At 43.3% G+C, this 24,372-nt stretch overlaps 1 protein-coding gene and 1 long non-coding RNA gene across 4 annotated transcripts; both read right to left on the reverse strand.

Annotated features, from left to right (window-relative positions):
- Nucleotides 1-1,061: 1,061 nt before the first annotated feature.
- LOC119278779 (receptor-like protein kinase FERONIA) lies at nucleotides 1,062-5,456 on the reverse strand. The gene is made up of 2 exons (XM_037560127.1): nucleotides 5,307-5,456; nucleotides 1,062-4,042 (listed from the first exon to the last, which is right to left on the reverse strand). The coding sequence occupies exon 2, from the start codon at nucleotides 3,849-3,851 to the stop codon at nucleotides 1,344-1,346; it is 2,508 nt and encodes an 835-aa protein (XP_037416024.1). The 5' UTR covers nucleotides 3,852-4,042; nucleotides 5,307-5,456; the 3' UTR covers nucleotides 1,062-1,343.
- Nucleotides 5,457-9,855: 4,399 nt separating this feature from the next.
- LOC119278780 lies at nucleotides 9,856-15,782 on the reverse strand. Of its 3 annotated transcripts, none has more exons than XR_005137957.1 (7): nucleotides 15,513-15,782; nucleotides 13,674-13,894; nucleotides 13,449-13,548; nucleotides 13,177-13,290; nucleotides 11,250-12,559; nucleotides 11,096-11,164; nucleotides 9,856-10,245 (listed from the first exon to the last, which is right to left on the reverse strand). It is a non-coding gene; the product is annotated as an uncharacterized LOC119278780 (long non-coding RNA). The 3 variants fall into 3 exon arrangements; XR_005137956.1 differs by adding an exon at nucleotides 14,026-14,067 and having other exon boundaries at nucleotides 11,250-13,290; XR_005137955.1 differs by having other exon boundaries at nucleotides 11,250-13,290.
- Nucleotides 15,783-24,372: the final 8,590 nt, after the last annotated feature.

A 24,372-nucleotide genomic window follows, 5' to 3' on the forward strand; every position in this document is an offset into this window, starting at 1 on the left:
TGCCGGCAGACCCGGGAGGGAGAAGCAGCGGTAAGGCGGTGTTCCTGTGCAGTTCATGGCCTCTGTGTTGTACTTGAAGCATTTTGAATAGAGGGGACTCACATTGCCAGATCCCTATTCTTCTGCCTGCCTCAATGATACCAAGCGTGGACAAAGATTAACCAGTATTGTGAGTGGATATATAGGAGTGACATCGACATATTTATCGCCCCAGGATATTCTCTATTGTGGACAATCATTTTTACCTGTGCCGGCCAGATGGCTGTACAAATACAGAGGTACCTGCAGATGCAAAGTTTTGGACCTGCACTTTGTATGAAACTACCATGTCTAATGGTATGTAACCCCACCAAGTAAGAATTCTTATTCGAGATGTAATTTTCTTCCCTTTTTGCTGCTTATTTCTGACAGATAAATATACATGCTCTGTTTTCTAGGGAGGGGGAAGAATTCACTTTGAGTTGGGAGGATCTAAAACTCAGGACAATATTCTAGTTTCTGCACCTTCTGTCATTGGTTTCTTTTGACTGGTTGTCAACAGGCAAGAATCTTCCCCTTCGCTCAATATTTATTTATATTCAACTTACTTTAATAATAGTCTTTGACCATTTTGTGTCAGGTTAGCTTAATTCTATATTGACATATTGTTTTGGTTCGCCTATACAACATTGACCTTGCTGGACCGCATTATCCATTCAAATATGTGCTAGCATAGGTGCTTTGAAATGTGCAAGGAATTATAATATAGCTTTCAAATGGGCAAGGAATATAATATAGCTTTCAAATGTGCAATGCTGCTGTGTTGTATGTTTACGGTGTGTTAGAGTTGGATGACATGTGAGTACTCTTGAACAATTAGCTGCCGTGGCAAAATGTCTGTATCCCTTGTGCAGCTGCTAGGGTATCAGACTCTGTTCTTGGATATAAAATGTTGGATACATAAAGGCATCAGCTCCTATAAATGAGTTCACTGATGTCTCAGCTTCTAATTTTAAGAACCTGCTCACTTTACTTTCTTTTGTGTTGAACTCTTCCTGGAGACAATTTTCTATAGTTATCTATTAAGAAAGGGAGATCTTTGATGTGGCCTGATACTTTCATGTATGTCTGGGCACAAAATATGGAAAGATTGAGCTACATCATAGTACATATATCAGCTCAACAACTTACAGTATGATCAATTAGGTAATGAGAATGTACAGTTGCGCAGACAGATATATGAAACTGCTAAACAGCAGACCCGCTAGTACATAAGGAGCAAATCCACCTGTAAATCTTAATCTACCAGCTTTACAAAATTAGCAGATCATAACTAAATGTCCCGAACGTGCAGGAGTTCCGTCTTATCGGCCATCTGGATGCATGATCTCTGAGAATACAGCTTTCTGTCCTGAGATGCTCATTGTTGAACCTGAAGATGGTCGCAGCCTGGGGGCCATGAGTGATGACATGTTCAACAATGGTGGCTCCTCAGAGATATTGCAGTCCTCCTCCTGCAGCTGTAGTGCGACTTGGAGGTTCCACAGAACATCACCCATAGATGGCCTATCCACGCTATGTTCAGCAACACATTGCTCTGCAGTCTCTGCAAATTTTCTGAAGCACTGGGGGGTGATCTTACCCATAAGATAGGGGTCGATGATATCACTGAGCACACCTTTTCTCTGGCAAGACAGCGCCCACTCACGCAAGACCACTTGCTCCTCGGGAAGCTCAGGGTCTATTACTGGACGTGCACACAGCACCTCAAACAAAACAACCCCAAAGGAGTACACATCTGATTTGTTGGTGAGTCGCTGCCGCCGGAAGTACTCAGGATCTAGATATCCAAAGGTGCCTTTCACAACAGTGCTCACGTGGGTATTGTCCACGTCTTTACTAGCCTTAGACAACCCAAAGTCCAAAACCTTTGCCACCCACTTGTCATCTAACAGAATGTTAGTACTCTTCACATCACGGTGGATGATGGCTTGTTTCGCACCGGTGTGCAGGTAGTGCAGCCCCAGTGCGGCTCCAATGCATATGACAAGGCGGTGCTCCCATGGCAATGGAGGTTTGTTGGTGTTGTACAGGTGCTCCTGAAGTGTCCCATTGGCCATGTAATCGTACAGCAAAATCATCTCGGACTCCTCATCGCAATAGCCAATTAGTGACACAAAATGGCGATGCTGGAGATTGGTCAACATCTCGATTTCATTCCGAAATTCTTGAATGCCCTGCTGGGACAGCGGGTTACCACGCTTGATTGCCACCTTCTTCTTACCGGTTATCTGACCGTGGTATACATTCCCAAACCCACCTTTGCCTAGGAGAAAGGCCTCATCGAAGTTGTTGGTGGCTTCCTGGATTTGCATCAACGAGAAGTGGTGGCAAATCTCCAAATCCTTCAAGGGTGAGGGGGCCAATAGCAATTCTCTGTCTCCGTTGGGAGGATTCCCGTTGGTCTTGCCATCAGTGTAGTTAGTTTTCTTCCGCCTGTGCATAACATAAATGCAGAAACTGGAAACCAACAGAGCCAAGAAACCAGAAGCAGCTCCACCTCCAACGATTGCTGGGATTCTAGCATTTGTTTTATCTTGACCATGAGGTGCTGTCCCATCACGATGTTGCTTGAGTGTAGGGTTGACACCAGCAAGATTATTATTGCTGTTATCCTGTAGCTTGAAGACTTCCAGGCCATTTAGAATTGCATCATGATATTCTGGACCGGTACTGAGATCAGGGTGGAGTGCTACCCACAGATCTGTCTGACCATGACCAACTGTGACAACGACGTAGTTGGTGTAAACTGGTATACCGATTCCTCCGCTCCAAGCAATGACATCCATCTGCCCCACTGCTGTCTGGTTGTTGATGTATATGAAGAATATCCTCTGGTTTAACTTGGTCATTGGATACTGGATCTCACAGAAATGGAACCTCAAAAGGTAGTAGAACCCTGCATCGACAGGCAAAATCCATGTAAGATTGTACCTCATGTTGATACGTGCATCTGTCCCCATAGATCTTGCTGTCTGATAGATATAGACCGGTGCTATGTAATCCGGCATGCTAAGTGGGTAACTGATTGTGAGATTGCTGTCTTTTAAAAAAGTCACGCCACTTGAAGATCCATAAATATAGGGGGCGTCATCTTCCCATGAGCGGTAAAAACTAGAATCGTATTGCCAAGGGAGAGTCCCACCCCCAACGTTAAGACGGTACATTGTTTCAAGGCCTATGCTAGAGGAAATCGGGATTAAATCTGGGTTCCCACCATTCACAAATCTTGGCACCGGTATCGTGAAAATGTCAGGAGTAGGCACAACCTCAATGCCATTCACAAACGCATAAGACCCAGCATGGTGTGGTGATGGGGAAAATGTGACATTAAGATCACCTGAAGTAACATTCAAGGAGTATTCACGGATGAAGTAAGTGCGACCCATGGCCTTAGCAGTCTGGGCTGGATTGAAGTCATTTAGAAGGCTATGGATCCCTGCAGTGACACTAAACAAGGCATCTGCAGCAGAATGCTCACCATAAGAAGTTGGATAGAAGTAGAGCCGAAGGAACATGCGGCCAGGGTCAACATTAAAAGGATATGTGAAATTCGAAGTGAGAATGCGAGCAGTCATATAAGGTACTGGGGAGGGAAGTGAACGGTCCTGGTATGGCGCCTTGGCTGAAAAGCCAGGAAATTCTAACCCATAGTTAGCGTCCCCATACCATGTTCGTCCATGGGAATCACTGGAATTGCTGGTGGTGCCGCAGCTCAGCAACGAGTACGTGCCTTCCGACACCGTGGGAAACAAACAGAGAGCTATCAGTGTGAGACATAGGTGAGCAAATAGCTGGACCGGATAAACCATTGCTGATTTCTGTCTGTCAAGATCAATGTCTGAGACTTTCTCTTTGTCGCTATATCATTCCAAGAACAATTGTATCAAGCAAGAATACTGGAATAAGTCATTGTTGCAGAGATTTTCAGAATTAGCAAACAAAGTTGATTTTGTTTACTGTCCTTGCTTATTGATGTGGCGGTTGCACAACATGACCCCACCTGAACTCGCAGATAAGGATAAAAACAATTAGTTTCAGAGTGGGTGATGACCTAATTTGCAGCAATCTTAGTCAATAAAAAATGATCCATCTTAGTGTTTTAAGAGACTAGGATGGTTAGCAAGAACATTATGTCAAGCCAACACCTACAGATTAACAATAATCCCTACAAGAGCTAGAAAACTAATCATCTGAAAACAAATACATGCTGTTGAGACATGGGGGTAGCAGATCTGTTTCCCAGTCAAAAGGCATATTATGCTTGCCATACGATGATCAACCTCCATCCAAATTACATGTCATCAAGTTTTATGTAAACAGGAACATGCTTATGACCAGGGATTCAAATCTAAACGTTAATAAGATTGTTACCACGAGGAAATGGTAATCCCTGTGAGTGCTGGGTGAACAAATCCTTGACATTTAATTGAACTTTATTTTATAATTGCAATCGATTAACAATAATTACAAGCAGTGACCTAGTGACTCCAGGTGTTAACTGAGCAGGAACAGTCAAATTCAAAGGCTGTGTTCATATTGGTCAAATCAAGTCGCCTATGGAAATACCGAATTCTGTGCAGCCAAACAGTAAGCATTCATTGCTCCAACTCTTTTAGGTGAGAGAATTTTGTCAAAACTAAATATTAACTATTTTATTGCTCCACTAGTTTCTACCACTTATCTGATGAATGATTTTATGAAAATACCTTCATGGATATAATTAAGGCTGCTTACAATTCTCCAATTTATCTTGTCAGTCACGCACCTATGATTTTTATATGCACTAAATCTTGGGTAGGTCAGCAACTAAGGTTGGTTCATTTTTGTGCAAGAATTCATTGGTTCGTGCCCTCCCTCCAGTATATTGTTTTTACTTTGAGTCCTCCTGTTGTACATGGGCATATGGCTTATAGATATCCCCAAAAATCTGGGAAATATATTATTAGTTGTAGCTTTTGTGTAGTTGTTTTCTATCTTTAGGTATTAGCTCTTTATACCCATTCTAATTAAGCATGGAATAGAGTAATCCATTCCCTGCTGTATGAAAGAACTGATCTAATCCCAGTCTCCTTTCCTGAGTCCTCCCCTGCCCCTGAAGCGCGGCTGCCATCAAGGTTAGATACCCTACCGCGCTTCATAACACCTCCCCATAATAGATATGAAGTTCAGCTTTCATTATTTAGCTAGCAAAATCTCAAGGAGTGCACAAAAAAAGAGAAGTAATCAAAGAAGGGATTGGAGAAATCATATTAGGTTACGTGTACCTGATAAGATAGCTGAAGTTGCAAATTCCAGTGAAAACAAGGTCGAACGTCTACAGGATGGATTGGCAACGTAGCTATGCCTTGGGTTGGTGAAGTGGTCTAGGGACCAGTCGATCAGAAAAAGGAGGATAAATGGAGTGGAGTTTGACAAACAAGTACCTATGCTTTTTACAAAATAGGATGAATAACTATTAATTTCCTTAACATTAATTATTTCTGTTTTTAGCTTCTACTGATTACTTTTTTTTGAAAGTCACAAACCGGACCGGAAAACTTGCTTTACTGATTTCAGCACATCAAATTTATGTGCCCTGGAAACGTTGGCTTGTTATGCATCATGCTAATCATCTCATACTGTGTGCTCTCACCATCATGTGTCACACCTCGACAGCAGGAACATGGTACTTCAACAAAATTATATGTTCTGTTACGTATCTACAGCCATTGCAGTTTTGGTTCTTCTACTGTTTGAAAATACTTGACACTGCAACATGGTAAAGTACGTGTGCATGCATTCTTTTGTACAAAATTTTGTTCTATTCAGCTTAGAAAGAAAAAAAATATATTATACTTATACTATGAAATATCCCAAATTGACCAGACAACCATTGGATTATGATGGGAGTTTTTTTTTTACAAAAAGTGAGAAATGCAACATCCTTGAAGCTGAAATAGGGATAAGAAACTAAGGAAAATGGTGTGATTGAGAAAATGGGAAATGTAAGAGGATTTAAAGCAAACAAACAATATAAAGACCCGCACTCTGGTCAATGGCATGCCAGACAAAACAAATCAATAACTTTCATGACTGACTTACAAATTGTCCTGAATGGTATCTCCAGAATTGATAACTCCACAGAAAGTGACTGATTTTTTTTTCATATTTGGATTATAGTTTCTAGCAAAGAAACAAATATGATGGATTACATTGATTCCTAAATCTCATCAAGTTATATCATTGCATACACTTATTTATCAGCTAGATATTTATTACTTAGGTATTGAAATCAGAATCGAGATAGACAAATACAATGTCCCCACCGAAAAAGAAACATCTTGTATATTTACTAATTGGAGGCTTCTTTCATGCTACTGTAATACCCCACATCAGGTAATTTGAACAATTGGATCCTTATTATGTGGCTACGATTAAATGAGAGATATAGTGGTACAGAGTCCATGAAAAATACTAGGCCTACCATGCATGAGGTTTATCTACCTCAGATCTTGATGAAGCCTGTGTTTAATTACAAGGACTGTTGTCAACACTATAAAAAGAGGGTTATTTCCACAGTAAATAGTCCAGACAGATTACATAATTAAGCATACATATGGCGTGCTTATCTAATTTGATGGGGGTATGTAGACAAGGGGATCTGGAGTTGGGGAAATAGTCTGAACTGATGAGCATTCTATGGGAGATTTGCCTTACTGGGCAGGATGAATCTGTTGCTCGGGAGCTCGCTCTTAACAAGATAAGATAAGATGTACACGGCTAAGCATATGCTTCGAGCTTTGACTTTCAGGGGATTGAGTGGATGATACTCGTGTGCAAATACTTTGGGGGTTTGGGATTCCTCTAAAGAACAGAGTTGTTCACCTGCAGTGATTCAGGACAGAGTTCCTTGAGCCTAGAATTGCCCCCAGGGAATTATCTGTCCCTTTTGTGGGCTTGATTGATGAGAGTGTTTCACCTCCCTTTTCCTGTCCTGTCGTGTCTTTTGCTTGGTCTACGTACTGTCAGGGACGCTTTCAGCCGGGAGAGGGGACCTGAATCAATCTTCTGTGATTGTTTGATTTTTCGAAGGCAAGCTATTCTGACAACCTGCTGACGGAATTTGCAAACTGACCATCTTCTTGGTGCAGCAATGCCTGGCTCTTTCAGGGAGGAAGATCCACGCAGGCGGATGCTGACTTGATCGCCGCCAGGCTTCATTCAGGCAACCGTCAGTTGATATGGGCTCATGAGTCGGAGCGATAGCTTCAGCCGTTGGTTGGGCGTGGTTTGTGGGTGGGCTGATCGGCCTTTCTGGCTGCCATTTTGGTTCTGCTGCATGTTCTTTTTTGGACAAAGAGGTGGCAAAAGTTACATCTGTGACATTGCGATGTTTGATTCTAGGACTGCCTCTGCTGCATGTTCTGGTGTTCTGTTCTGTATCCCTGAACCTGTTGGGTTGGGTCTGTATGAAATCTTGGCATGCATTCGTATGTACGCCTGGCCTCTGAAAGAAGCCTCCAACTACTTACCTTGGTGTACCATGCACGAGATTTAATTAAAGTTTGTGCTTAGTTGCAAAGATTGTTTTCAACCAAATAAAAAGAGAGGGTTATTTTCAACCAATAGAAAAATGTTGTTTTGAAAGTAAATAGTCTGAACATATAAGATAATTAAGCACACATATAGCGTGCTTCACGCTGAAAGTGACTGATTTTTTTGTTCATATTTGGATTTATAATTTCTAGCAAAGAAACGAATATGATGGATGACTTTGACTCCTAACATCCTGTATAGTCCACATCAAGTTATTTGAGCAATTGGATCCTTATTATGTGGCTAGAATTAAATGCAGGATATGGTGGTACAGAGTCCATTGAAAAATAAAAGGCCTAGCATGCATGAGGTTTATCTACCTCGATCTTGATGAAGCCCGTGTTTAATTACAAGGATTGTTTTCAATGAACCAGTAAAAAAGGCTTGTTTTTAAAGTAAATAAACTGGACAAGTTACATAATTCAGCATACGTCTGACAGATTACATAATGGAGCTATTTAGAGTTGGGAGAATGGTCTGAACTGATGGGCATCTTAGGGGAGATTTACCTTAGTGAGCACGATGATTTTGTTGTTTGCGAGCTCGCCCTTAACAAGATAAGATATAGATGGCTAAATATATGCTTGGAGCTTTGACTTTCAGGGGATCGAGTCGAGTGGCTAATACTCATATGCAGATGCTTTGGGGGCTTGGGATTCCAATATAGTACTCCCTCCGTTCCAAAATAGATGACTCAACTTTATACTAAATTTAGTACAAAGTTGGGTCATCTATTTTGGAACGGAGGGAGTAGAACATAGTTGGTCACCTGGCAAGTGGTTCAGGACAGGGTTCCTATGAGCCATAGGGAACAAGTTCAGGAAAGTTAAAAGAAATGGCCCAGGCAATTAATGGTCTTTGTCTTTTCCTGTCCTGTTGTGTCTTTTGCTTGGTTTACTGTCGAGGATGCTTTGAGCTGGGTGAGGGCACCTGAATCAACCAGTTGGTAAGGGAACTACAGTATTATCGAAGTCTTTTCTCTGGGTGATGTGGCGCACCCGTGATTGTTTGATTTTTCGAATGCAAGCTCCCCTAACAACTCGCTGACGGAATTTGCACAACCGACCATCTTCTTGGTGCAGTACCGCCTGGCTCTTTCAGGGAGGAAGATCCACGCAGGCGGATGCTGACTTGATCGCCGCTAGGCTTCATTCAGGCAACTGCCAGTTGATTTAGGCTCATGAGTCGGAGCGATAGCTTCAGGCTCTGTTCGGTATACAGGGATTTCGCAGGATTTTTTGGGGGATGAGTTTCCTTAGGAATTTCTACTCACAGTGCGTTCGTTTCGGAGGAATACCGGTGGCCTGTTCCGTCGGAATACCAGGCGGACCTGTACTTTTCACAGGAAATGAAAAATCCACTGGAACTTCATGTTGTCGCGGAGGCCCGAGGCTAGCTCTTCCTCTAGTGCGGTCCAGCCGAATAAACAATGGCTGCATGGGGAGGTCATCACTTCTAAAGACAATAAAAAACTCTAATCAGCAGTAAGGACGCCCATCCCTCCATCGCACTCCAAGGATTCCTATTTCTGCAAATCGAACAGGCCAAAAGGCTCCACAGGTTCGCTCTTGACACTCAACTCTATTCCTTTGCAGTTATTTATTCCTTCGTTTTTTTCGCCTCCAAACCGAACGAAGCCTCAGCCGTTGGTTGGGCGTGGTTTGTGGGTGGGCTGATCGGCCTTTCTGGCTGCCATTTTGGTTCTGCTGCACGTTCTTTTTTGGAGAAATAGGTGGCACAAGTTACATCTGTGACATTGCGATGTTTGATTCTAGGACTGCCTGTTCTGATGTTTGATTGCATGTTCTGGTGTTCTGTTCTGTATCCCTGAACGAACCTGTTGGGTGGGGCCTGTATGTAAGGTTGGCATGCATTCGTACGTACGCCTGGCCTCTGAAAGAAGCGTCCAGCTACTTACCTTGGTGTACCATGCATGACATTTAATTAAAGTTTGTGCTTAGTTGCAAAGATTATTTTCAACCAAATAAAAAGAGAGGGTTATTTTCAACCAATAGAAAAACATTGTTTTGAAAGTAAATAGTCTGAACATATAAGCTAATTAAGCACACGTATAGCGTGCTTCACGCTGCAAGTGGGACGGTTCCCGGGAATCCCACCTTAATCCACCTAGTCCCAACACGGCTTGGTGGAAAAGAAGTGGTAGTCCCATCAAAACTAGCACATATTAGGTGGGAATAAGTGGGATCCCACTTAACATATAAAATGGACAGTGAATCATGAAAGTCTGAAAACTCATATTAATCCGAACAAGCAAATCTGGATTGGAATTTGAATAAAATAATAGTGCATCAACATATTAATAGAACTTTGTGGAAGCGGACGCCACAGATACAAGCTTATTTTCAACTTATAGTATCTCGGTTTGCAGATAACCTACCTGCTCCTGCAGCATGAAAAGCAGCATCCCCTTGAAAGCTCAACCGAACTGCAAAATGTATTTTCCCCCACATCGCCCTTATTCCCAATGAATCAACTATCTAGTATTTCAAATCAGTACGGCGAGAGCATGCAGCTATTGCCACTGGCCAGGAAGGGACATCTTTCATGGTTTTTTTTCTCTATGACGACGGGTATTCATTGGCCCGGCAAGTCAGCATTGTCCTTGTCCTACATAGAAAGGAAATACATCAGGTAGTTAGTGACAAGAAAATACAATTCAGTGCCAGCAAAGATCATTCTGAAGTTGGAACATGAACATGTCCATATTACTAACAACAAACACTTAGCCATCAATCAAAATTATAGAGCCTTGTCATAACAAAAATTAGCATGTACCTTCTGTCATTGTGCAAGTGAATGAAAGGCAACCTTCTAATCAAGTTAATGTAGTTAGCAATGCATTTTGCTTAATATAGTTTGACGATGAAAATATTAAAGCCTTGCATAACATGTGAAACCATCAGAATATCAATCCTCTTTTATTTTGTATATGCCAAAATAACAAAATGAATCTGAACTACAGATTCATATCTGAGAGATAAAAGAAATATGTACTAGAGATCAACTACAACTTGGGGAAACAAAAACCAAAAGCACTAGTTCTACTATAACAAGGTAAACAACAGTACCAAGGTTCCATCAGACTGATTCATGTATCAATTTTGGCAGCACTATTCAGTACATGCAAAAGACCAACCGGGCGTATAGATGAACAAAATAAATGAGATAGTTACAATGCCATATGAATGAAAAGCATTTACAGTCCAGCACTATCCAAATTGATAACAACAATCAAGAGAATATACATTGTGACCACTACAAGCAGTAACCAAAAATACTGAAGCTTAATAGCCTACAAAATTGCTTATACCATATGAGAAGTAGCTATATACTATTGTCATTTACAATGTGAATCCAAAACAGAGTTGTACAATAGAGACAATAAACAACGGTACCGAAGTACCAAGAGAATAATGTACAGAAGTGCAAAGTACAACTAGCAGTCTAGCAGAATTACCTTAGGTGGTTCCAGCATCCTCTTGATCACCACCATGGTCTCCAACTGTTGGTTCTGCCTTTTGGCGATCTGCAATATTGAAGGCATTCGAAATGAAACATTCAACATAGAAGGTATTACATAAAGTACGAAAAATAATAAAAAAACATATCACCAGCTGCTCGAAACCAATCCTCGAGGCACATCAGTGTCTCAACAGTACTCGTGGTAAACTACTTCTTTGTTCAGTGATGATCCTTCCTCCATTGCTGAATGCAGCCTTTGCAGGCACTATAGACGCGAACACTGCCAATATATCCCGTGATATAGCTGCAAGCACCATATACTTTGGGGAGTGAATCTCCCACCACTTTAAGATATCCAATTTCTGTCGGCGAGGAAACAAATCTTCTTCAAGATATCGTTGTAGCTCATTTGAGTTGTGGGATCTTTTCAATCTCAAATGCTTATCCTAGTCATCAAGAGTGCCCTCACCATCCTCCTCTACAACCTCATCACCTTCATCAGAAGTGTTTCCAAATTCAGATGCATATTCAGCAAATAGGATCTTCATCGCACTATTCACTTGGGTAAGATATTTCTCTGCGCCACCACCAAAAGTTGCGGTCAGTCGGAAGTCAACATATTTATATTTGTACCTTGGATCAAATATCACCGGCAGACAACTTGTTAAGAATGACTCCTCAAAATATTTGATCCATTTCTTCTCCATCTCTTTCACCATGGCAACAACGGTAGGATTTTCACTTATGAGTTCTCTCTCCATTATCTGCTTCACATTCCAGACCTCATAGAAGTATAGGTGAGAGGTGGAATATGTCCTACCGAGATTTTCTTTGTGGCTGTGTAAATAGCACCCAAAAGATGGCAAATAGCTTCGACCATCTCCCATTCACTAGCTGAAGGAGCAAATTTATAATCTTTGTCAGCTTCTTTCAAGGCTTCAAATGCTGCTCTGAACGGCAATGATGATTCAAGCATTAGGTACGTTGAATTCCATCGGGTAGGCACATCTAGCGTAGGATGGTTTTTACAAGCAAGTCCCACCCATGCAATCATCGCATCAAATTTCTCCATTCTACCTTGCGAACTCTTGACATACTGCACTGCTTTTCTGATTCTATCAACGATTGACGCCATTGCGTCGAGCCTATCTTGCACCACTAGATTCAATACATGTGCAGTACATCTAACATGCAATAATTTTCCACTATGATGCAGAAGATACCTATCTGCCAATTTTTTTCTCAAGTGGCCAACCATCGAGGTATTAACTGGTGCATTGTCTAAGGTAAAGCTAAAGATTTTGTCTTCAATTTTCCAATCTCTCAAGCTATTTTGCACCATGTCAAACATGTTATGAGTGTTGTGTGGAGTTTCCAAGAGGAAAAATCTGATTATTCTGTTTTGTAGAGTCCATGAGCCATCAATAAAGTGGGCAGTTATGCATAAATAACCCTGCTTCTGATTGGACGTCAACATGTCACCCGTTAATGATACTTGAGAACTTAGATTGCTAAAAAATGCTTGAATTTCTTTTTTGTGTCTATCATATGCATCAATGCAATCTTGCTTAATTGTTTCTCTGCATACCACGTTGAACCATGGATCCAACGTCTTAACAAAGGACCTAAAGCCAGGATATTCAACAAAAGTGAAAGGTAATTCATGTAGCACAATCAAGTTTGCCAGTGCTCTACGTGCATGCCCTTGGTCAAATTTCTACTCTGGATCAATTGCACTATCAGTTCATAGCTTGGCAACCATACCATCCATTTTAGATATCTCCTCACATACCAACAAATGTTTATTGATATGACTTGTCCCTGACTTTTTTGAGGAAGGAAATAGTTGGTTGAAGTAAGTACAACGTCCTTGTGCAAGCATTCCATCAATATAGATTGGTTCCGCCTCTTTCCAAATTTTTGATTTTAATTTTCGTGGTCTGCGTGAACCAAGGTTTGCTACTTTGGGTGACAGAGCCAGAAGTGAAGGCTATGACGGGGATAGTGACTTGTCTTTTTTTACCTTATGGCTAAAAATGAGACTACCACGTTGTCAAGAACTGGAGATCTTACTACCTTTTTGCATAGTGATGGCTGCTTATCCTTGTCAACGGGAGAAGATCCAGGTGATGGCTTCTTATCCTTGTCAACAAGCAAAGCTCCAAGTGATGGTGTAGTTGCAACATCTCTCTGGGAAACAAGAAAAGCATACGCAATAAGCTTGAGAAAGAGTCAATCTGATAGTTGTTGCAACTGAAATATCTCTCCAGGAAACAAGAAAAGGGTAGACAAATAAGCTTGAGAAGGACAATTTGATTAGGATATAATCATTCACAATTGAAATTCACCTTATTAAGCCTTTTCTTCTTATTGGTGGTGCATGCTTATCCATGTCAACGGCCAAAGGTCCAAGCAATGGTGTTGGTGGATTAGTGCACATTCCTTCACCTGCCCGAGAGAAAAAAATTGTTGTTGTCTAATAAGTATGACTAAACAGTAAAATAAACATAAAGACTTTATGTCTATTTCTTGAACTTCGATGGCTTCATGATAAACTAGTGTGATAATTTTACCTTCCTCTTTTTCTTCAATGTCGACGGCTTCATGACGACTTTGTTCGTTTCTTGGTGTTCCGCATGAAGCTCGCCACTACTCTGCCTACTTCGCTTCCTTTTCTTGCACTTTGGTGGTTCCACATGGAGTTCACTAGCAGCCTTGCGCTCCTCAAGATCCGGGCCATTAGCCTTCTCAATTTTTATGGCACGGAAGAGCTCACCCTTGTGCTCCTCAAGATCTGAAAATTTTCACAACCAAGTTAAATATGATGAGTTAAGTTCAGACATTAATAAAAGGTACAGTAGAATAAGAAAAAAAAAGAACATGTTGTACTACTGATTGCTCCTCACTTATGGCATGGGAAATTACATTCAGTTGTGAAACAAACAATTCATTTGAACTCAGAGCCCTCTGCAAAACACGGTAAGATTCAGGTTCAGTTAATAACAACACTATAGATGCAAGTTTTTATTATAAATGATAACTTGAAACAAAATAAAAAGCAAGGCGCTGTACAACTGGCAATCAACTCTTCCTGCAAAACATTGTAGAGATCTTGACGTGCTTGACCAATCATGATTCTCCCACTGTGTGGATTAGCTACGGGGAAACTTCATCATGTAAAGCTTAGTGGATTTGAACAGGGAACCACCACAAACAAACACAAGTACTCCTACCATTTTCCTTTCTTAATTAATCCCTTTTTTAAAGCCTTGCCATCATCAACTTGAGATGAGATCACACAGGAAGTACTAGAAGGTACATCCACACGAGTAGATGCAGACCATTGATTCCTAGCTTTTCACCACTAAACAAATCACAATTGGCAGTTAATTAATCACATACAGAGATCACACTCACAGCTTGTAGCTATCCAAACTTAACCCCCGGTCAATTAATCAACACAGTGAAAGTCATGCGAAGAGTTGGAATTTGGACAGATGGAGACCCCGTTTCCCACCTCGCCGCCGGCAATTTATCTATTATAACATCTTCGTTCACAGAGAATTGAGAAAAACTCTAAGCAAACACTTAGTGTTCCAATCAAAGGACTCTAGCATTGTGGGTCTGAACTTACAGTCAGAACAAGACCAATTGGGAATGAGCAAGTGCCCCACAATGGAATTAGATAAACAGATTGTTACATACTAACAATCTGTGCACAGCTATCTGAACCATGTCCATTAATAAAACATGGCTCATCATTTTCATTCTTGTAGATAAGATAGCATCGCGACATTTCAGAAATACCATTTCATGGTTTGTTCAATCAGAACACTTCTTGTAAAGCAGTATTGCTAGTCTATTCGTCAAGCAGCCACAAACCAAACAAAGCGGCAACATAAATTAGGTTATATGTATAACCGACAATTTATCTATCAGTGTTTTCATAGTTTGCTCAATCAAAACACTTGCATAATGTAGTATTACCTCATTCATCAAGCAGTCACAAGTCAACAAAAGATGCAGTATAAATTAGGTTTTACCAAACAAAGATATGTTTAGACGATCAACACTACTGCACTAATCTTCACGAAATCGCATGCCCCAAATAACAGTCTGACCTAGGGCACTGTCTATCTGACATGTCATGCCAAGAACAACGGTTCCAATCACGGACAAAACAACAGGTTTGACAGAAACAGAAGGGGAAAAAATTCAGTAGATCTTGACTCTGAACTTGGAAGGAAAGCAAGCATCTGATCCATGAGCAATCCATCAACAACTTCATCTTGACTCTTAACAGAAACTGAAACAGGAATCTTGCAAATTTTCATTTGGATCCATGAGCAATCCATCAGCATCTGAATCCTACATGGTAAATGGAAAGGAGAAGGATTTGATTGATTGACTACCTGCAGCAGGCGACCTGGGGGTCGGGGTTGGGGCTGCCGGCGAGGTGGAGGTTGGGGTTGGGGCTGCCGGCGACCTGGGGGTCGGGGTTGGTGCCGCCGGTGACCTGGCCATCGCATCCGGCCGGGGTCGAGGGGATCTACGAGTCTTGATTGGGATGGCAAGAAGCTGCGAGGGAGGGGAGGCCGAGAGGTGCTGAGCGGCGGCGGCGACGCGAGGGAGGGAAGGAAGAGAAGGTGATGCGGCGGCGTCGGCCATCGAGCGGCGGCAGGAGTGCGCCTGCGCTGCAGCGCCCCTTCTATCCAGCGACCTGTCGGACTAAGGTGGGATTCCACTAGGCTAATAGAGCTAGACCACTTAGTTTTTTACCTGTCCAGTGGGCATCTAGACTACGATCTGCTACGTCCGGGGGAAACCCTAGATCGACAGATCAGAAGACGAAGGCGCGTTTGTAACGTTTCCCTCTTGGGGGCGTCTTTCTTGGAGGTGTACGCGGGCTCGAGGGACTAGTGGATGACGTGTTTGGTGGAGCGGTGCTTCATCATGCACATTGATGGTGACAGATCTCGATGGCTTGGCGCTCTAGAGATTAGGTGTCTGATGTGCGATGATGGACTCGCGCAGGAGGGTGACGCTGTCTGGCGTCGTGGTGGCGTCGACGGCAGCTAGACCGGGCAAGGTAGATGCAGCAGTACATCACTGAAGATGGATTGGTAGCAGGTGGCTACGGCGGCCAGGCGTCCTGGTTGAGGAGTGCGCCGGACTGGTGGGTGCCCCATACCTGGCAGACGTCCTGGTTGGGACCTCGGGTCTTAGATGTTAGGTTTGGCTGCGAGGTCTGTTTGGTATTAGGCCCGACTATCAGCATCCCTTCATCAACTGGATAGGAATAGCGATAGATGTTGCCTAGAGGGTGGCTTTAGTCTTATTGTTGTATGACTTTGTAAGATTTTGTGGGGATAATTAATAAAGTGGCTGCATGCATCATTCAAATACAGAGGCCGGGGTCCTCCTCCATTTTAAAAAAAAGAAACGTTCAGCAAATCCAACAGGCGGCAGTAGCACCAAGAGAAATCTAGCTAGCCGGAAAGTTGGACAAATACATAGAAATATAGCAAATGCTCGTTTCTTCCGCAAGAAAAAAGAAGAACAATTTGTATCATTGCGAAGATCAAACCGAGATGAGCAACGAATTCTATCAGCCAACCATCCAATGTAATCCTACCTTGACACACTTGACAGTATGCTCTAGCTAGCTAGAGTCTAGAGATTATACACACATCGTATAGTATACATAAGTAGCAGCGGCAGTACGTACCGTCCCCTTTTCCTCACCCCTTCCCCTCTTCCCTTCCAACCCTAGCCGCCCTTCCTCCTCCCCCTTCCGCTCTTCCCTTCCTCGCCGCCGCCTGAGGCAGCCGCCGGGCAAGCCCGGGGCGCCAAGGATGGTGGCGGCGGGGCCTCGGTTGCCCTGCCTCTGCATGGGGAACCCTGAATCTAGAGGAGCGGCTCCATTGACAAGGCACGGCCGGCTAGCAGCCGTGCAGACGGTGGATCTGGCATCCCGGCCGCGCGGGCGGCGGGATTCGGTGGTAGTTGGCGGCCAGCGGCGGCTTCTACGGTGGCCGGTGTGTGCGATCTGGCGCCTCCCCTCCTCCTCTGTTCGACGTGCCGGTCAGCCTGGTCGGACTGCGCTTTCTTGGGTCGTCAGTTCTGTACAGGAGCGCTGCTGGTGGCGGTGATCTAATTCGGGCAAAATCACTAGTCGGCCATGGCCGGCCGCGTTGACGGCGTCGCCTGAGGGCGTCGTTCCCCTCCTTCGAGGCGTCAGTATGGACTGATCCCCTCACTTCCCCTTCCCTTAGGTCTCCCGGGCGAAAGCCCTAACTTTGTTGGGCGGCGACGATGCTCACGGCGCCGTTCCCTTCTTGAAGGCGCCGCTTTGGAACCTAGGGGCTGGGTGGCACTTGTGGGTGGTGGGCAACGGCGGTGGTGCGGCCCTATCCTAGCATGGATCTGCGTTCCTTGCTTGGAGATGGACTCGCGTAGGTGGAGGTCGTCGTTTGGCGTCATGGCATGCGTAGATGGCGGAGGCACTGCCAAGGTTGGCACCTCGATCTGCTCTGAAGATGGACCAGTGGAAGATGGCGGCGACGACACATGTGAGTGCGTCAGACCGGTTTGTGCCCCGAACCCGGTATGTGGCTCGGTCGGGGCCTTCGGCTTTAGAAGTTAGGCTTAGGTGAGAGGTCTGGGTATTTGACCCAGCTTGCACCCTTTCATCATATGGATTGGAGTAGCGGCAGATGTTGCCAAGAGGGCGGATTCAGGCATATTGTTGTACTACTTTGTAATGTCCTCGAGAATAATCAATAAATTGACCGCACGCATCTCCCGGATGCAGAGGCCGGGAGTCATCCTCCTTTCCTACAAAAAAAGTATACATAAGCAAAACAGGTCCGTGCCCTTAATGTGGATCGACGTTGATCGATGCTTGTTGCTTCCGCCGGAGAGGAGAACCCTGCGGGGAGATCGATCGGAGGTATAGCTAGTAGCAGAGTTAGGGTTTGGGGATCGAATATATAGATGGCGTTATTTTTAGGGTCCCGATAACTGCCACATGTGTGGTGTATCGGGTAGTTGTGCCACATGCCTCGTGTGGCATGGACAGCAACCAGTCCACACACCTATGTGTGGGCAAAACAACTAATGCCCACACACTTTTTTTCCCTCCCGAACCCTCTCACACGCGTGCGTGTGGGCGAAGTTGATAACGCCCACACGCCCGTATGTCAGGCCTCGTACCCTCCTAGTCCCGCACGCCACGCGTGACGCCCACCGCGCGCCCACAGTTGCCATGGTCCAGACCCTCGTCCATGTTCGTTTAACTGCAGTTGCCATGTTGCTGAACTATGGTTGCCCTGTCGGACAACTGCAGTTGCCATGGTTGCTCAACTGCAGATGCCATGTATGCTCTGATCTAATGTAGTTGCCATGATTTCATAACTTTAGGAGTTGCCACATACTAACACTAGGCAGTTGAGAGAGTTGCCATGTGCTCACAAGCATGCTAGGGCAGTTGCCATGTAAAAAGGAAGAGTTGCCATCTGCTTACGTGCACGTTAGGGCAGCTGCCATGTATGTGCACGTTGGGGCAGTTGGCATGTACCATGCAAAAACACATGGCAACTCGGTAAAAGAGAGTTGGCATCTGCTTACGTGCACACTAGGTAGTTGCCGTGTACCCTGCAAAAACACATGGCAACTCAGGTAAAAAAAGAGAGTTGCCACCTGCTTATAAAGCACACTAGGGGCAGTTGCCATGTGCGCTGCGAAAACACATGGCAACTAGCAGCTTGGGTGTGGGAGAGGAGACGGGGGTGTGGGCGAGATGACAAATGCCCACACACTAGCCCTTGTGTGTGCGTGCAAAGTGGCATGTGGCGTGAACTGCTGAACGCCCACACACCGGCCCCTCCGTGTGGTAAAACGGATGTGTGGGCGACCTCTCACACACACCACACACGCGATTTGTCCTACGTGGCATACAAAATCAGCTAATTCGTGTCAAGATTCGTGCAGAAGTTACTGGACGGTGATGGAGATGTTAGGGAACGTAGTAATTTCAAAAAAATTCCTACGCACACGCAAGATCATGGTGATGACATAGCAACGAGAGGGGAGAGTGTTGTCCATGTACCCTCGTAGACCGTTAGCGGAAGCGTTATGACAACGCGGTTGATGTAGTCGTACGTCTTCACGATCCGACCGATCCAAGCACCGAACGTACGGCACCTCCGTGTTCAGCACACGTTCAGCTCGATGACGTTCCCCGGGCTCCAATCCAGCAAAGCGTCGGGGATGAGTTCCGTCAGCACGACGGCGTGGTGACGATGATGATGTTCTACCGGCGCAGGGCTTCGCCTAAACTCCGCGATGATATGACCGAGGTGGAATATGGTGGAGGGGGCACCGCACACGGCTAAGGAACGATCCGTAGATCAACTTGTGTGTCTATGGGGTGCCCCCTGCCCCCGTATATAAAGGAGTGGAGGAGGGGAGGGCCGGCCCTCTCTATGGCGCGCCCTAGGGGAGTGGGAGTAGGATTCCCCCTTTCCTAGTCCAACTAGGAGCCCTTCCATGTAGTAGGAGTAGGAAAGAAGGAAAGGGAAGAGAGAAGGAGAAGGAAGGAAGGGGGCGCCCCCCCCTCCCTAGTCCAATTCGGACTAGTCCATGGGGAGGGGTGCGGCCACCCTTTTCGCCGTTTCTCTTCTTTCCCGTATGGCCCATTAAGGCCCAATACGAATTCCCGTAACTCTCCGGTACTCCGAAAAATACCCGAATCACTCGGAACCTTTCCGATGTCCGAATATAGTCGTCCAATATATCGATCTTTACGTCTCGACCATTTCGAGACTCCTCGTCATGTCCCCGATCTCATCCGGGACTCCAAACTCCTTCGGTACATCAAAACTTATAAACTCATAATAAAACTTTCATCGTAACGTTAAGCGTGCAGACCCTACGGGTTCGAGAACTATGTAGACATGACCTAGAACTGTTTCCGGTCAATAACCAATAGTGGAACCTGGATGTTCATGTTGGCTCCTACATATTCTACGAAGATCTTTATCGGTCAAACCGCATAACAACATACGTTGTTCCCTTTGTCATCGGTATGTTACTTGCCCAAGATTCGATCGTCGGTATCCAATACCTAGTTCAATCTCGTTACTGGCAAGTCTCTTTACCCGTTCCGTAATACATCATCCCGTAACTAACTCACTAGTTATAATGCTTGCAAGGCTTAAGTGATGTGTAGTACCGAGAGGGCCCAGAGATACCTCTCCGACAATCGGAGTGACAAAAACTAATCTCGAAATACGCCAACCCAACATGTACCTTCGGAGACACCTGTAGAGCACCTTTATAATCACCCAGTTATGTTGTGACGTTTGGTAGCACACAAAGTGTTCCTCCGGTAAACGGGAGTTGCATAATCTCATAGTTGTAGGAACTTTGTATAAGTCATGAAGAAAGCAATAGCAACATACTAAACGATCAAGTGCTAGGCTAACGGAATGGGTCAAGTCAATCACATCATTCTCCTAATGATGTGATCTCGTTAATCAAATGACAACACATGTCTATGGCTAGGAAACATAACCATCTTTGATTAATGAGCTAGTCAAGTAGAGGCATACTAGTGACACTATGTTTGTCTATGTATTCACACATGTATTATGTTTCCGGTTAATACAATTCTAGCATGAATAATAAACATTTATCATGAAATAAGGAAATAAATAATAACTTTATTATTGCCTCTAGGGCATATTTCCTTCAGTCTCCCACTTGCACTAGAGTCAATAATCTAGTTCACATCGCCATGTGATTTAACACCAATAATTCACATCACCATGTGATTAGCACCCATAGTTCACATCGTCATGTGACCAACACCCAAAGGGTTTACTAGAGTCAATAATCTAGTTCACATCGCTATGTGATTAACACCCAAAGAGTACTAAGGTGTGATCATGTTTTGCTTGTGAGATAATTTTAGTCAACGGGTCTGTCACATTCAGATCCGTAAGTATTTTGCAAATTTCTATGTCTACAATGCTCTGCACGGAGCTACTCTAGCTAATTGCTCCCACTTTCAATATGTATCTAGACCGAGACTTAGAGTCATCTAGATTAGTGTCAAAACTTGCATCGACGTAACCCTTTACGACGAACCTTTTATCACTTCCATAATCGAGAAACATATCCTTATTTCACTAAGGATAATTTTGACTAATGTCCAGTGATCTACTCCTGAATCACTATTGTACTCCCTTGCCAAAAACAGTGTAGGGTATACAATAGATCTGGTACATAGCATGGCATGCTTTATAGAACCTATGGCTGAGGTATAGGCAATGACTTTCATTCTCTTTCTATCTTCTGCCGTAGTCGGGTTTTGAGTCTTACTCAATTTCACACCTTGTAACACAGGCAAGAAACTCTTTCTTTGACTGTTCCATTTTGAACTACTTCAAAATCTTGTCAAGGTGTGTAATCATTGGAAAAACTTATCAAGCATCTTGATCTATCTCTATAGATCTTGATGCTCAATATGTAAGCAGCATTATCGAGGTCCTTCTTTGAAAAACTCCTTTCAAATACTCCTTTATGCTTTGCAGAATAATTCTACATTATTTCCGATCAACAATATGTCATTCACATATACTTATCAGAAATGTTGTAGCGCTCCCACTCACTTTCTTGTAAATACAGACTTCACTGCAAGTCTGTATAAAATTATATGCTTTGATCAACTTATCAAAGCGTATATTCCAACTCCGAGATGCTTGCACTAGTCCATAGATGGATTGCTGGAGCTTGCACATTTTGTTAACACCTTTAGGATCGACAAAACCTCTTAGTTGCATCATATACAACTCTTCTTTAATAAATCCATTAAGGAATGCAATTTTGTTTATCCATTTGCCAGATTTCATAAAATGCGGCAATTGCTAACATGATTCGGACAGACTTAAGCATAGATACGAGTGAGAAACTCTCATCATAGTCAACACCTTGAACTTGTCGAAACCTTTTGCGACAATTCTAGCTTTGTAGATAGTAACACTATCAGCGTCCGTCTTTCTCTTGAAGATCCATTTAATCTCAATGTCTCGCCGATCATTGGGCAAGTCAATCAAAGTCCATACTTTGTTTTCATACATGGATCTCATCTCAGATCTCATGGCCTTAAGCCATTTTGCGGAATCTGGGCTCACCATCGCTTCTTCATAGTTCGTAGGTTCGTCATGGTCTAGTAACATAACTTCCAGAACATGATTACCGTACCACTCTGGTGCGGATCTTACTCTGGAAGACCTACGAGGTTCTGTAGTAACTTAATCTGAAGTTTTATGATCATCATCATTAACTTCCTCAATAATTGGTGTAGGAATCACTGGAACTGATTTCTGTGATGCACTACTTTCCAATTCGTGAGAAGGTAACATTATCAAGTTCTACTTTCCTCCCACTCACTTCTTTCGAGAGAAACTCCTTCTCTAGAAAGGATCCGTTTTAGCAACGAATATCTTGCCTTCGGATCTGTGATAGAAGGTGTACCCAACAATTTCCTTTGGGTATTGTATGAAGACGCACTTCTCCGATTTGGGTTTGAGCTTATCAGCATGAAACTTTTCACATAAGCATCGCAGTCCCAAACTTTAAGAAACGACAATTTGGGTTTCTTGCTAAACCACAGTTCAAATGGTGTTGTCTCAACGGATTTAGATGGTGCCCTTTTAACGTGAATGTAGCTGTCTCTAATGCATAACCCCAAAACGATAATGGTAAATAAGCAAGAGACATCATAGATCGCACCATATCCAATAAAGTGCGGTTACGACGTTCGGACACACCATAACGTTGTGGTGTTCCAGGTGGCGTGAGCTGTGAAACTATTCCACATTGTTTTAATTGAATACCAAACTCGTAACTCAAATATTCGTCTCCACGATTAGATCGCAGAAACTTTATTTTCTTGTTACGATGATTTTCCACTTCACTCTGAATTTCTTTGAACCTTTCAACTATTTTAGACTTATGTTTCATCAAGTAGATATACCCATATCTGCTCAAATCATCTGTGAAGGTCAGAAAATAACGATACCCGCCACGAGCCTTAATACTCATTGGTCTGCATACATCAGTATGTATTATTTCCAACAAGTTTGTTGCTTGTTCCATTGTTCTGAAGAACAGAGTTTTAGTCATCTCGCCCAAAGGCACGGTTTGCAAGCATCAAATGATTCATAACCAAGTGATTCCGAAAATCCATCTTTATGGAGTTTCTTCATGCGCTTTACACCGATATGACCCAAACGGCAGTGCCACAAATAAGTTGCAGTATCATTATTAACTTTGCATCTTTTGGCATCAATATTATGAATATGTGTATCACTACGATTGAGATCCAATAAACTATTTTCATTGGGTGTATGACCATTGTAGGTTTTTTTCATGTAAACAGAACAACAATTATTCTCTGACTTTAAATGAATAACCGCATTGTAATAAACATGATCAAATCATATTCATGCTCTACGCAAACGCCAAATAACATTTATTTAGGTTTAACACTAATCCCGAAAGTATAAAGAGTGTGCGATGATGATCATATCAATCTTGGAACTACTTCCAACACTCATCGTCACTTCCCCTTCAACTAGTCTCTGTTTATTCTGTAACTCCTGTTTCGAGTTACTAATCTTAGCAACCGAACAAGTATCAAATACTCAGGGCTACTATAAACACTAGTAAGGTACACATCAATAACCTGTACATCAAAATATACCCTTGTTCACTTTGCCATCCTTCTTATCCACCAAATATTTGGAGTAGTTCCACTTCCAGTGACCATTTCCTTTGCAGTAGAAGCACTCCGTTTCAGGCTTAGGTCCAGCTTTGGGCTTCTTCACGGGAGTGACAACTTGTTTGCCATTCTACTTGAAGCTTCCCTTTCTTTCCCTTTGCCCTTTTCTTGAAACTAGTGGTCTTGTCAATCGTCAACACTTGATGCTCTTTCTTGATCTCTACCTTCGTCAATTTCAACATCACAAAGAGCTTGGGAATCACTTTCGTCATCCCTTGCATATTATAGTTCATCACAAAGATCTACTAACTTGGTGATGGTGACTAGAGAATTCAGTCAATCACTATCTTATCTGGAAGATTAACTCCCACTTGATTCAAGCGATTGAAGTACCCAGACAATCTGAGCACATGCTCACTAGTTGAGCGATTCTCCTCCATCTTTTAGCTATAGAACTTGTTGGAGACTTCATATCTCTTAAC

This window comes from Triticum dicoccoides, chromosome 3B (assembly GCF_002162155.2).
Source record: "Triticum dicoccoides isolate Atlit2015 ecotype Zavitan chromosome 3B, WEW_v2.0, whole genome shotgun sequence".
In the NCBI taxonomy this organism is placed as follows: domain Eukaryota; kingdom Viridiplantae; phylum Streptophyta; class Magnoliopsida; order Poales; family Poaceae; genus Triticum; species Triticum dicoccoides.

What these genes read in the sequence shown, in the direction of transcription:
- LOC119278779 (XM_037560127.1), bottom strand. Translation starts at nt 3,851, where the DNA reads ATGGTTTATCCGGTCCAGCTATTTGCTCACCTATGTCTCACACTGATA.